This window comes from Thamnophis elegans, chromosome 9 (assembly GCF_009769535.1).
Source record: "Thamnophis elegans isolate rThaEle1 chromosome 9, rThaEle1.pri, whole genome shotgun sequence".
Taxonomy (NCBI): Eukaryota; Metazoa; Chordata; class Lepidosauria; order Squamata; family Colubridae; genus Thamnophis; species Thamnophis elegans.
The window spans coordinates 38,362,766-38,376,939 of record NC_045549.1 but is presented as its reverse complement, the minus strand read 5'-3'; the positions used below and the strand labels follow the sequence as shown (position 1 = coordinate 38,376,939).

At 37.9% G+C, this 14,174-nt stretch overlaps 1 protein-coding gene across 1 annotated transcript; it reads right to left on the bottom strand.

The window, feature by feature from the left end:
- Positions 1–10,621: 10,621 nt before the first annotated feature.
- On the bottom strand, positions 10,622–13,684 carry LOC116513358 (protein ZBED8-like). The gene is made up of 2 exons (XM_032224392.1): positions 12,308–13,684; positions 10,622–10,729 (listed from the first exon to the last, which is right to left on the bottom strand). The coding sequence occupies exons 1-2, from the start codon at positions 13,682–13,684 to the stop codon at positions 10,622–10,624; spliced, it is 1,485 nt and encodes a 494-aa protein (XP_032080283.1).
- Between the last annotated feature and the right edge of the window lie 490 nt (positions 13,685–14,174).

Below are 14,174 nucleotides of genomic sequence, written 5' to 3'. Positions count from 1 at the left end.
ATACACAAGCAGGCCTCAAGGCCATATTGAATCCTGCAATTCACTTTTCATTGCTGGGGATGTCTCATTAGGAGATTAACTGTTTAAAATGCAGTGCTAATGTGAAAGTTTTAATTGGGAAATCCTGTGCATGTTAAATTAATCTTAAGTACTTTTATCTAGAATGCTGGCTCCTTTCCATGGTGCTTTATATTTCTAAATATACCTTCCATTCTTTTACATGTAATTGGAAGACAGTACAAACATGCTAGCTGTTTTGCAATGATGCTATTGATGAAAAACCAAAACCAAAAATCTACTGTGTAATGTTTCACTATCACTAAGTACAATCATATTTGCATTATTTCAGTTTTTCTCTAGTTACTTGGTGAGCTATGTATTTTAAAATGAAAGCCACCCAGTTTCATTTTGGAAACAAGGCAAAATCTGAAAATTTAGATGATACTTGACCTGGTTCTAGGAGCCTAAAAGGCATTAGATGGGTTGCAATAGATTTATACTGAATCCCAGGAAGATGGAGTTGATTTTGATGCAAATGGTTCTAGTTCCATGAATGTTCTATGCCATATTTTGTTGATATGGTCCTTCACATGAAGAAACAGGTATGCAACTGGACAATCACTCCCGCTAGAGTATCAGCGAAAGACATGACCCAGAGATGCTTTAGTTAGCTTTGATTGGTCTGCCTGTTCCTTTCCTTTGATCATACCCTTTTCTCGTCCTAATAAGACTGTCATTTTATATGGGACTACTCTTGAAAATGACCAGGAAGTAGCAGCTGGCATAGACCACCGCTGCCTATCTATTGAGTAGACAAACAAGTTTGAAAGACTACTATAGTACCTACGCTATCACAATAGCAGCTTTTTTTCTTAACAAGCTTCCAGGGCAAATTGAAAGTGATTATGATCATAACCATAAACAACTTAAGTATGTGAAGGGGATAGTATTGTGTTTGTATGTGTGTGTGTATGACTATGTGTGTGTGTATGTGTATGTGTGTACACATAATAATACACATAGTACTATTATACATTTAATATTGTAAACGACTTAAGTACATGATCCCAAAATTGTATCAAATACATTCATATATGTTTTGATTAGAATCATGGCAGACAATCCAAGTTTCAAATTATAATAGAGTTTTAGATCATATGAATGTCATATGGACCAAGTTAGATAAGTTTATATTTACAGTACAATTTGATTGAATTCATGAACAGATATGGGTTTCTGTACCATCAATAGCTAGCCCAATTATAATACTAAAACTATTTTCAAACATTCAGTTATCCTCCCTGTTTCAACCACATATTTTAGTTAATAAGGGAAGAATTTTTTAAAAAGCATTTGTTAACAAACTCATGGCATATTTAATTGTTTATTATAATTTTAATTAATTTTATGTCAGTGGACATCCAACTATTAACTTTGAGCCTAATAAGAATTAAGTTAAATTTAATACTATGAAATGGTTTGATATAAAGTATGGATTTCATTATATCTAATATGCAATAAAATAGTTTATTTTTATTCTTGTGGATAAAGAACAATACAATCTTTGCACTCTGTATTTATTGATAGAAATACATAAATGCTGTTTTGAATACTTTTGAGATGATTTATTATGATTAGTATCTAAAATGCGGTTGTTAGAATTAACTTCATTGTGTCAGTTCAATCAATAGTTTAAATTATCGCAATTGCATAATTAAACATGAATTAGTTTTTCAACACTTGGCTCTGTAGAAATTAGAAAAGAAATTTTATTTTGAGTCAAGACCAAAAAAACCCAGCTCCATTGAAAACATATCTTTGGAATGTTATAAGAATTTATTCTTTCAGGGAAAAACTCAACATGTTTAGATCAGGGGGATATAGGTATAATGTATTTGGACTTCAGCAAAGTCTTGGCAAAATGTTCCATACTATTTTCTTCAACAAAACAGTAAAATATTGGTTAAATAGGGACTGTTTGGTAAATTCATGAATTTATGAATGATCACAAACCAAATTGTTCATTAGCATCATCACTGCAGTTAAGAGAGAAGAACCTGAATTCTCTGCTCTACAGTGGCTGAACTTCTGTCTCAAAAATTGGACTCCATTATAACCATTCAGATGCTTTATCCCAAGCTCTCTTATACCTCTTACAGGCTTGCAAGATAGAACATTTGCAAATAACACAAAACTGAGAGAGGTAGCTCTTTTTTTAACCTAGAGGTAGCTAGGTAAAAAAGAGAAGATTATAAAATATACAGATAGGCTTGAGCAGTGGGCTGAAATAAATAGAATGGAATTCAAAAGAAAGAAATTAAAGTTCTGCATATAGATAAGAAAGAAGGCACAAACTGCTTTGGCTGTGACCTGGTTGGCAATACTATCCGCGAGAACTCCTTTTAACCATATGTAATACCTAAGGAGTGGTTGATGATGAAGTTGCTAAAAAGACAAATGCTATATTTCGGTTCATTAACAGGAGAAGATAACAGGTGTTTGAGACCTGAGTTCTGCTGTGTGATGTTGCAAGCTCCTGTCATTCACTCTATCTCCTGCTCACCTAGCAGTTTGAAAGCTTGCAAACATGAATACATAAATAGGTATCAGTTTGGTGGGATCATGAAAGGAGTGATGTCAGCCAACAGTGATGTCACTGGCTAATCCTTTCAATCTGGAAGAACTTTGGTGCTTCTAATATGAAGGCAGTAGCAACAGAAATATAGGCTTTATATCACAGAAGATGGCTTTCATTATACAGTAGCTATCTCAGTTAAATAGTGTCATGTCCCCATCAGAGCCTGACTTTGCAGAGGAAGATGCTGGAGATGAAGCTGAGGGAGGCTGAGGGAGCAGATTCATTGGCTTCGGAGGAATGTGGGCAGGAGGCAGGCCAGGCCCCTCAGAAATGTGACAGCTTGCTAGCAGGAAGGAATGGGTGCAGGATGACTGAAAGAGGGCAAGCAGTGGAAATTAAGAGTGTCAGAGCTCAAGCGATGAGCAACGACCACTCCCTCCTGATCCATAAGCACAGAGAGTAGAGAAGAGATGGGAAAAGCACAGGCCAACCCAACAAATTGGGAGGAAAGTGCCATATCCCTCTTCACACCTGGGGACTGAAATTTAAGAAGACACTGTGGGGAGGGGTGTTTGTCAGAAACAAATGCTGAATTCAGGGAGTGTTGTGTGCTATTGCCAATGTTTGGAGTTTCCTGGACTTCTTGCTTTATTTCTTGCTTCCTGGATTAATTGCCTTGTTCATTTGCTTCCTGGACTCATTGATTTATTCCCTTGTGCCATTGGATTTTCTGCTTTGCGGCCATTGTACTCACAGTGTTTGCTGGACTACTTGCAGCCAGAAGCTGCTGGAGGTGTGTGTGTGAGAGAGATAGAGACACAGAGAGAGATCACTTTGCTCTGGGACTTGCCATAAATGTGGGAGCATTTGGGGAAAAGTTGGAGCAACAAAGGGGTGATTTTAACTATTAGCTGATTGTGTGCCTTTCTGTGCCTTTCCCTGGGTCATCACAGATAGCATTTGTAAATTTGTGTCAGGTCCTTGACATTATAGCCAAAAGTGATAGTAAAAAATTAGAACAACCTTGGATGATGATTACCTAGAATCAGGGGTGTCAAACTGGCGGTCCATGGGCCAGATAGGTCGCATGCAGGCTATGTCCACCCCAGGTCTGCAAAATGGGAAAAATGTTGCGAAACATCACATGACGGCAATGTGACATGGTGATTTTGACACCCATGACCTACATAGTTATGAGGAAGTATCAAAGGGTATGATTAACCAATAGAGATGATGACTAGGAGGTGATATGATAGACACCAAACATCAAATATTTGAAGGGTTACCATAAAGAATAAAGACTCCATTTATCCTTTAATGTTCCAAATGTTAAGACCAGAGTAGATAGCTAAAATGATTTTTAAAAAGGAAGCTAAATTTTAGGAAGAATTTTTTCACTACAAGGGAAGTCAAGCAGTGGAACAAGCTGCTTGTTGTGATGAGCTCTTCATTGAAGGGAAACACACACACACACAAACATGCATGCATAGAAACACAGCTATGACTTTGCCTCACCCCATCTCTATCAGTATATGGGCAGACTGATGTGTTCATTTTCACATTTCTCCTTTTGCCTTTTCTTCCTCTTTTATATTTCACTTTCCTCATATGAGTTAAATGGTCTCCCAACATTTAACCCCACAACCAAACCCCCATGAGCTAGGATCAACTAAGAGAATGACTATCAAAATTCATTGCTGAAATTCCATTGCTGAGAATGGACATAAATTTGTGCTTCCTAATTTTACTTTGCTACACCACAATATCTGTCACAACACTGGTATTTATATTTTCCATGACTAGAATTATACATATTCTGTTTTGTTGTGAAGAAACCACTGATTAAACACACAATGAATTTGTCTCCAGTACAGATGGTCTCAGCGTACATGCAAAGCAACAGAATAATGATAATCATCATCATCTTCATCGTACTACCAATGGGAAGGGGTACTAAGAAGAAGAAAAAGGATAACAATAATAATGCTATAGCATACTATTTGAGTAAGTACACATAGACAACACTATGGGAGCCGAGGTGGCGCAGTGGTTAGGGTGCAGTACTGCAGGCCACTTCAGCTGACTGTTATCTGCAGTACAGCGGTTCAAATCTCACCGGCTCAAGGTTGACTCAGCCTTCCATCCCTCCAAGGTGGGTGAAATGAGGACCCAGACTGTGGGGGTGATATGCTGACTCTGTAAACTGCTTAGAGAGGGCTGAAAGCCCTATGAAGCGGTATATAAGTCTAACTGCTATTGCTATTGCTATAATTAGGTGTTCAGCAGAATGATGGCCTGAGAGGAAAAAACTGTTTCTGTGTCTAGTTGTTTTGGCTTGTAATGCCCTGTAGTGCCATTCCAGGAGGAGAAGTTGAAACAGTTTATACAGTTATAAAGGATCTGCAGATATCTTCTCAGTCCTTTTGAGTGCAATGTTTGTTTTAATGTTTATTGACAGATATATCTATCTGCATCTACATTTGCATCTATCTATCTATCTATCTATCTATCTATCTATCTATCTATCTATCTTATCTTATCTTATCTTATCTTATCTTATCTTATCTTATCTTATCTTATCTTATCTTATCAATCTATTTATCTTGATATATCGGTCAACAAATATTAAAACAAACATACTTCCTAATTCAACTAAAACATGAAAAACACGACTTTCTAAAAAAAAGTACAAGTGAACAAATGCATTAAACTGAAGATACATTTTAATGCATTTTACTTTTAGAAGTTAAATTTACTACTTGCCTGGATGAAGCTTTGAGGATTTTTCTTTTCTAAAAGTGTTGTTATTCCTTCATATGTTAACTCTCTAGACATTGACTTAACTTTCTCACTATCTTAATGTTTTTAGTATTACCTTATATAATTATTTTAATCAATGAGGCCCTAAAGTACTTTTATATAAGGCAATGCTTCTTTCAGTGTTCATTCATACTGAGTCAAATTAACTGCACTTGAACAACTTTAAAAACTATGCCTCAAGCGTTTTCAAACTATTAAATATTTTCTATTGTGAGGACTTGGAATTGTTCACTGCAGAGAATGAAGTACCACTTTTGCATACATTCCACAAACATTTCATGCTTCACAAAGCCACAATAAATTTTCTTCCTGATTACTTGTGTAATCTAAGGATATCCTGCTGTTTTATCAAGAGCCTTATTAATTTCATTCAAGTATTAAAATTAGCACCTGAATAAATCATTTTCTGATTGTTTGACTTTTAGAATAATTAGTAATAACTTACTTCATTTATTATGTATAGTTCTAATTTTTAATCTCTCAATCATTTATTAATTTTGAAAAGAAAGCAAAATATGAACCATTTCTTAAAATAGCAATGATAGTTTTATTGGAAACAAAGTAAGATTTTCATTTAAATCTATTGGACATGTGTTTTTTAAAATTTAGATATACAATCCCACACTCACTTTCATGGAATATAGTTCAGTAAATTATGGGAAACTTACTTCTGATATGCCATTTATCAGAACACAATTTAAAATTCTGTTCAGACATTTCAATTATATAAACCCTGACTTGAATCTGACTTGAATAAATGCATAGTCATAATGATATTGTATTATACTATGTAGATTTCTAATGAGGAAACATGTAATCTTAATTATTATTAGCATTTAATAAAATTATACCTAGGGAATAAAAATAGTGTTTCCAGCTATATTACAACTGTGCAAATCTTTGAAGGCATGCTTAATTTGATAAACCATTAATCAAATCATTATATCAAAACACTTTTGCAAAATAAATAAAAAAGTGTTTCAAAATAGCAAATAAAACCAAGTAGCTTTGAAGTACTTTACAAATTCTCCTCATCTTTTCTGTTGCTTATGGGGTTGTTCCAGGTAATACACACTATTGCAATGTGTATTACCTGGAACACTTGTGTGGGATTCTGGTCAGTAGTTACACTTATGTGGTAACTGTACTTATATTACTTGACAGTGACATAAGTAGATATAAGGTAATTTAAATTTCTGACTTTCAAACCTTTTTTGGGCTTACATTGCTTTAGGCTTAATTTATTTTCTCAGCTTCAGAAACTTTGAAGCAGAGGTGGGTTCCACCCGGTATGCATCAGTATGGCTCACACCATTATGGGCCAGAAATTTTGCATATCCGTTCCACGGTGGCATGGCCACGCCCACATAATGGTACACTCCCCTGCCCTGCCCCCATTTGCAAGGTGTTTCTCAAAGAGAAGGAAGTGAGGGCAGGGCTTCTTCAGAGGACCTGAGGCAAGAATGCATTGAAGCTCTCTCTGGAAAAGATACGTGTGGGTTGGAGGGGGGGAAGGAATTCAAACTTCATCCTCCTGGTGCGGTGCAGGGCTTTGGGCAATGGCTGGAGGGAAGGGCCCTGGCTCGCTCACGCTCTCTCCTTTGCTCACTCCCTTCCTTGTGTAGTTTGATGCAGACTGCAGTCAGTGAAGCTGGGCACACAAAGAAGTTGGATTGGATATCTCTCCCAATGGCTTGAAAACAGCTCTTCTGCCATTCCCTGCTGCCTTCCCCAAACACCTTCCCCATTACAAATGCAGCGTGCTGTCTGGGTGGGAAATGCCTGGCATGCAATAAAGCCTGCCCACTCACCTCCTGCTGGCAGACTGGGGTGAGAAGAGAGGCAGAGAATCCAGAGGGGAGCCGATTGGAGCCTTCCAAAAGAACAGGGCTGGGAGAAAACATGTGTGCTACAGCATGGCCGTTTGCCTGGCTTCTTGCCTTCTCCTGTGGTTTCCCCAATGCTCGCTCGTGCTCTCCCTCCCCAAATGTAGTTTGATTGCAGGAGGAGCCATGTTGCCTTTTCAAACCTGTAGTCAGTGAAGCTGGGCCAGATTTTTACATAGCTTTATCCAGCTGTGTGTGTGTGAGAGAGAAATGGACAGCTAGATAAAGATATGCAAAAATCCAGCCCAACCTTTAAATTGAAAGGTGCAGGGAACAACAAATTGGTTATATGGTTATATGTTATATGGTTTTATGTTTTTGAAGTTTTGGGGTTTGTGCAATATGGGCTTTGTGTTTCTAAAAGGGTTTGGATGATTCCCTGCTTGTGAATGGAGTCAAACGTTCTCTAGGGTCATTATCTCATTATCTCTATCTGGCAGGAATGTGGAATGAGCTTCAGGCAGGTTTCTTTGTTAGCAGAAAGAAATAAAAACAGCACAGCAATTTAGGGGTAGAAGGCTACTCAGAAGTCATCTAGTCGAACACCCTGCTGCAGCAGGAAACCTTACATTGTCTGGATTATTTTTGTGCCTCTAACAGAGAGGAAAATTGCCAGAAAGGAGAAGGAGTTAACTAGGACAAGGCTGCCATGCAAAGGAAGGCAGAGATAGTCCTTGACTTATGACTACAATTGAGCTCAAAATTTTGGTTGCTAAGAAAAGTGTTGTTAAGTGAGCTTTACCACATTTTACCCAATCCATGACATCTCCTGGTGAGTGACATCAAGTTGGCCACTCCCACCTGGTCACATGACTGCCAAGCCATCCCCACCCCGTCACATGACCGCCGAGGCACCTCCCACAAAACAGGCCACACCTATAGAATAGGTTAAAATTTGAAATCCACCACTTTGAAGCTTTGAAGTGACCAGCTACCAGTTTAACTTGTTTAAGAGTTCAAGTTCTTCCTAATCAATAGACTTATTCTTTGGCCTTTAATTCTAAAATGTTGTCTAGAATACCAACTTATTATAACAAAAGAAAAACATTAAAAAGATTGCTGCCATAGAAAGCTCTGCTTACTCCTTAAGAAGCCTCCATCTTTGAAACAAAAACATCATTCATATTCTGCCAATTGATGTGCATTTAACTTTATTGACAGTGAATAAATGGATACCAGAAAACACTTACAAACAATGGAATAAATAATTATTGCTTTTAAGAATGGAGAGTGGTAATAAATGGCTATGAATGTCATTCATTCTTTGCTAACTAATTTCTCTGTAGCCTGCCCATTTTTGTCTCTATTATCTATTCTCTCCCGAGTCCCAGTTGATCATGAGGGAATGGAGATTTTACAGTATTCTTCCCCTGCCATGCCCACCAAGCCATGCCCACAGAACTGGTAGTAAAAAAAGATTGAATCCAACCACTGCTACAAACCAAACAGCCCAACATCAACCTGAGAAAATACTGGAAAAAATAATTAAAAAAAACAGATCTCTGAACATCTAGAAACAAATATAGTTGTAACTAGTAGCCAGTATGGATTTGTTAAAAACAGATCATACCAAACCAATCTTATTTAATTATTTGAGAGAGTGATTAAATTAGTAGACCAAAGACATGCTGTGGACCAGTAATGGTATTCTATTTTCTTCACTACTGGTTCGGTAGCAGGAGCACGCACATCTGGGCATACACAGAATATTCTGCACATGCGCAGAAGGTCCTTGATGACATCTGGGTGAATTGACAGAGTCTCCCACCGCCACCACTACTGGTTCACCTGAACCAGTGCGAACCGGCAGCATACTACCTCTGCTGTGGACATAGTATACTTAGACTTCAGCAAGGAATTCAGTAAAGTAGACCACAGCCTAATTCTTGGTAAACTAGAAAAATGTGGGATAGACACCATCACCACCAGATGAATTTGTAACTGGCATACAAACCATACTCAACAAGTAGTCCTTAATGGCACTACATCTACATAGAAGTAAGTAAGTAGTGGGGTACCAAAAAGTTCTGTATTAGGCCCAGTACTCTTCAATATTCTTATAAATGACTTAGGTGGAAAGAGTAGAAGGGGAACTCATCAAATGTGCAGATGACAGTAACCTGGAAGGAATAGCCAACACCCCAGAATACAAGCTCAGAAGATCTAAACAGACTTGAACAATGGGCCCTATCCAACAACATGAAATTTAATGTGGAGAAAAGCAAAGTTTTATACCTAGGCAGGAAAAACCAAAGGTACAAGTACAGATTACATGAAATCTGACTCAAAAACAGTAACTGTGAGAGCTAGTAGATGATCATTTAAACATGAGCCAGCTGTATGTGGCAGCAGCCAAAAAAGTTAATACAACCCTTAGTTTTTTAAACAAAGGCATAGAATCAAAATCATGTGATGTATTTAGTACCGCTTTATAAAGCCTTAGTAAGCCTGGAATACTGTATTAAAACATTACAAATAAGATGTTGAGACTTTGCAAAAAGTGGAAAGAAGAGCAACTAAGATGAGCAACTAAGATGATTAAGGGAGACAAAAACATGAAGAATGGTTGCAAGAATTGGGTATGGCCAGGCTAGACAAAAAAAGGACTGGGGTGACATGATAGTAGTATTCCAGTATTTGAGAGACTACCACAAAGAAGAGGTCAAGTTATTTTCCAAAGCAGCAGAAGGCAAGACAAGCAACAATGGATGGAAACTTCCTAACAGTGAAGACAATTAACCAGTGGAACAGTTTGCCTTCAGAAGGTATAGATCCCATTTTGGGCCTGGAAGGCATCCTGCACCAACCTGGAAGCCAAAATGGAGTGCATGGGGCCACATATCCCCCTGCACCCCATTTTGGGCTTGGAAAGCCTCCAGCACCAACCTGGATACCAAAATGGGGTACCGGGCACTGTGTGAGCCCCCAAAATGCAATGCAAGTGCCTCCATGCAGGGGCTCCCCGCCCATGCATGTGCACGTCCCCGCATACTCCCAGCCCCCGTGCATCCATGGCAGAGACCCAAAGGCCAACTGGCCAGTGGGAGGTGCACCCACATGCGTGGTGGAGCTTGGTTGAGGCAATATGCCCCAGAGAGGGCTCTGCGTGCCACCTGAGGCACATGTGTCATAGGTTCCCCATTACAGATGTAGATGCTTCTACATCTTCATTTATGTTTTTAAGGCTGGACAGCTACATAACTGAAATGGTATAGTTACAAGGTTCCTTCCAACTTTATTCTGATAGATTGAATCCAATTAACTTGATGTTAAGCTTTCATAGATGTTTATGTAGGAGTGCTTAGTTATCGGATGATAGAGCAGCAGCAGGAATAATTCATCTCCGATTTTCATATTCCATTTGTGTTTTTGTATGAGTCATGGCATCATCATGCTTAAACAGATTTTCCAATGTTATTGGTGTATAATCTCCACAATTTACCTCCTAATACAGGCAGCAAAGACAATTGTCAACTTATAATGTTTTTATAATGAAACTGGAGTCTCTCAGAGGAATTCCACTTATCTAATCAGTAAATTAGTAACAGATATTTTTAAAACAATTGGAGAGATACTTGCTTGCACTTGTCTATTTAAGGCTTCACAGTGACAAATCAGGCAAAATAATCAGAAATAAGTAGAATTTACATGGACATAGTATATATCTGCAACTCTTTAAATCAAATGCAGTTTTTTCTCTAAGGAAAAAATGAGGCTTCTTCAAATAAAAAAAATATTCAATTTTTGGTAGCATGTTGAAGATGCTTTGTTTCTCTTGCTTCAAAGCAACCTTTCTCCTCATCATTGATGTGCTAAATAGCATATAACATCTATGTTTAGTACACACAATATATTACATGTATTAAAAACTATTGAAAATAAATAAATACATTGCAGTTTCAAACCATCTTTCTATAGAACTAATGTGACTTTAATTTTGCTTTGCATGCAAGTTATCTATCAGGTAAACTGTTGTATGTGAATGGTATAATCTAACGGTAATGCTCTCTTATAATGGGATTGGTTAATGCAGAATTAAGATATGTAGCTTTGGTATGAAAGTATTATAAGTTTATAATGCTACAACTAATGGTTCTTTAAAGAAACAATTCACTCCTGTAATATTTTAGCTTTGGACCCTCTATCTTACTCTGTGTTTGACTACATGATTGATATATTGTTAAACTCTTAGAAAACCAAGAAGAATTGCTGTATCTCAACTCTATTTGTCTTGATATCCTTGTACTGATATTCAGAATAGAAAATGTTTTTTGTCAGTAAATTGAGAAAAACCTCCCATTTTAAAGGCAAACTATCCATGGAAGGGGAGCAAGTTTTTATTTTGGTTAAATATATCAATACATTGCATTAGTGCTTGTACTGAAATTGTATATAAAAACAGATAATGGAACTTGGATGTAATTGCTAATATTAATTTAAGCTTAAGACTCATTTCTTCTTCTTTGCCTGTTTTTTTTTCCTTTGGATATGTTTGTCATTGGAATCTGAAATTATCATGGCCATATTTATTGATTAAACCTATTTTTAACCAAAATCTGGTTGTTTCAATTTCATTTATCCAAAAGACATTCTTCAGTACATCCCTGTAGTGAAATTGAGAGGTAGGTCTGATTACAGCAAAACCCCTTGATTTATATATAGCTTCATAATGCTTTACAGCAGTGGTTCTTAACCTTGTTGGAGGTAGTGACCCCCACCAGTTTCATATGCGCATTCACTGAACCCTTCTTAATTGAAAAAATAAAATATGATTTTTTTCAAATTCAAAACATAGGTATATATTTAGGTATATATTTATACATAGGTATATTTTTATACATAGGTGCACAAAATGAACAAAACCATTAAAGAACAAAACCATTAAGAACAAAGAACAAAACCATTAAATATTAAAACATGATTTTCACACAAAAACAAAAACATAATAATGAATATTTACTGCAAATCAGTGTGACTTCTGCTGTTGTCTTTCAGAGACCAGTTCAGAAATGCGCGGCTTTACCTTGGCAAGTGCCACTCTCATGTCATTTTCACAACAAAGTCTGTTCCTTTTCTTCGTTTTTATGTCCAGCATCCTTGAAAAGGATTGCTCGCAAAGATATGTTGTAACAAACGGTATGAAAATCTCCAGAGCTTTCTTAGCAATAACAGGGTACGTTACCATTTGTTGACACCAAAACGTTGAGAGCATTGTTGTTCTGAAGAATTGCTGTTGAACCTGGCTCTGCTGAATTTCAATGATTTCATCGAGGTATTCATCATTGACATCTGTTGTCTCAACACTAAACGTGAACGGCTGTCTCACCCATGCTGGATATGACTCTCTTGTAGCGAAGTATTTGTCGAGAGACTTTGCAAGTGAATCTAAGTGCATGGCAATTGCTTGCTTCAGTTCCACGGGTACAGAAATGTCTCCGATTCCAGATACATCTTCGATCTTACTTACACAGTCGTCTAGCAGGGGAAAGTTTGCAAAGTTATCGTTCTCTATTCGTCGTTTCCATAACAGTAGCTTTTTTTGAAAAGCCTTCAGGTTTTCTTCCGCATCGATGATGTTGACTCCACCGCCCTGCATCTGTTGATTGAGATGATTGAGAGCTGCGAAGATATCAGCCATATACGCTAAAATGAGAATGAACTCAGAATTTTTGAAGCAATCTGCATGACAATGTTGGTGCTCTTGCAAAAACAGGGCTAATTCCACACGCACGGCAAAAACACGATTCAGCACCTGTCCCCGGGATAACCACCGAACTTTAGAATGGTACAGAAGTACCTCAAATTCAGATCCCATTTCTTTACACAGCTCCCTGAAGATGCGGTGCCTCAGAGCACTATTTCGCACATAGTTCACACATTCCACTACAATTTTTAATACTTCTGCCAGTTTTGGAGGCAAGGTTTTTGTTGCCAACGCATGCCTGTGCAGAATACAATGCGTAACAATAATGTGTGGTGCATTGGCTTTCACTAGCACACCAAAACCAGACTTTCTTCCCAGCATGGCTGGAGCTCCGTCCGAACAAACTGCAGAAACCATATCCCATGAAAGATTGTTGTCTTTGAAGAAGTCATCCACAAGTTTCTTCACATCGGCTGCCTTAGTTGTTGTTGTAAGAGGCTTACAAAATAAAAAATCTTCCTTTATCATGTCGTCTTTCACATAGCGCACGAATACTACAAGCTGGCTTAGATTGGAAACGTCTGTGGTCTCGTCGAGTTGAAGGCTGAATTTTGCCGGGCTTGAAATCAGATCTGCAACTACTTGAGCCAAGATGTCTTTGCTCATGTCCTCTATTCTGTCGCTGATGGTGTCATTTGAAAGAGGAATTTGGGATAACTTAACTTCAGCTGCTTCTCCCAGCATGATATTCGCCATCTTCAACACAGCTGGTTTTATGAGTGTTTCAGCAATGGTGTGTGGTTTGCCCTGCTTTGTGATCAGGTAAGCAACTTTGTACGATGCTGTGAGGATTGGTTTGTTGGTGGGTACAAAGCCGAGAACAGGCAGAGTAGCCTTTTCATCGAATCTAGCTCTCTTCACCTTGAATTCAGCGTGTGTTCTTGTATTTTCCATGCAGCTTAAGGAAGTGTTCTCTTAGTTTTGCCGGTGCTAGACTAGAATTGCTCAACTTGGCATTGCAAATCATGCTGACTCCCATCACATTCCGTTATACATGTGAATCCATATTCTACATATTCGTCCGACCACTTTCTTTTTTTGCTCGACGTAGTTAGTATGAAGGGATTAAAATATTAAGAAAGAAATCACATGACGTACCATCGTGACAGTTACAATTCGACTACTGGGCGCACCAAATTCCCTGCAGCACAGATAGGCCAAGCGATGTGACGGTATCACCTGCAGC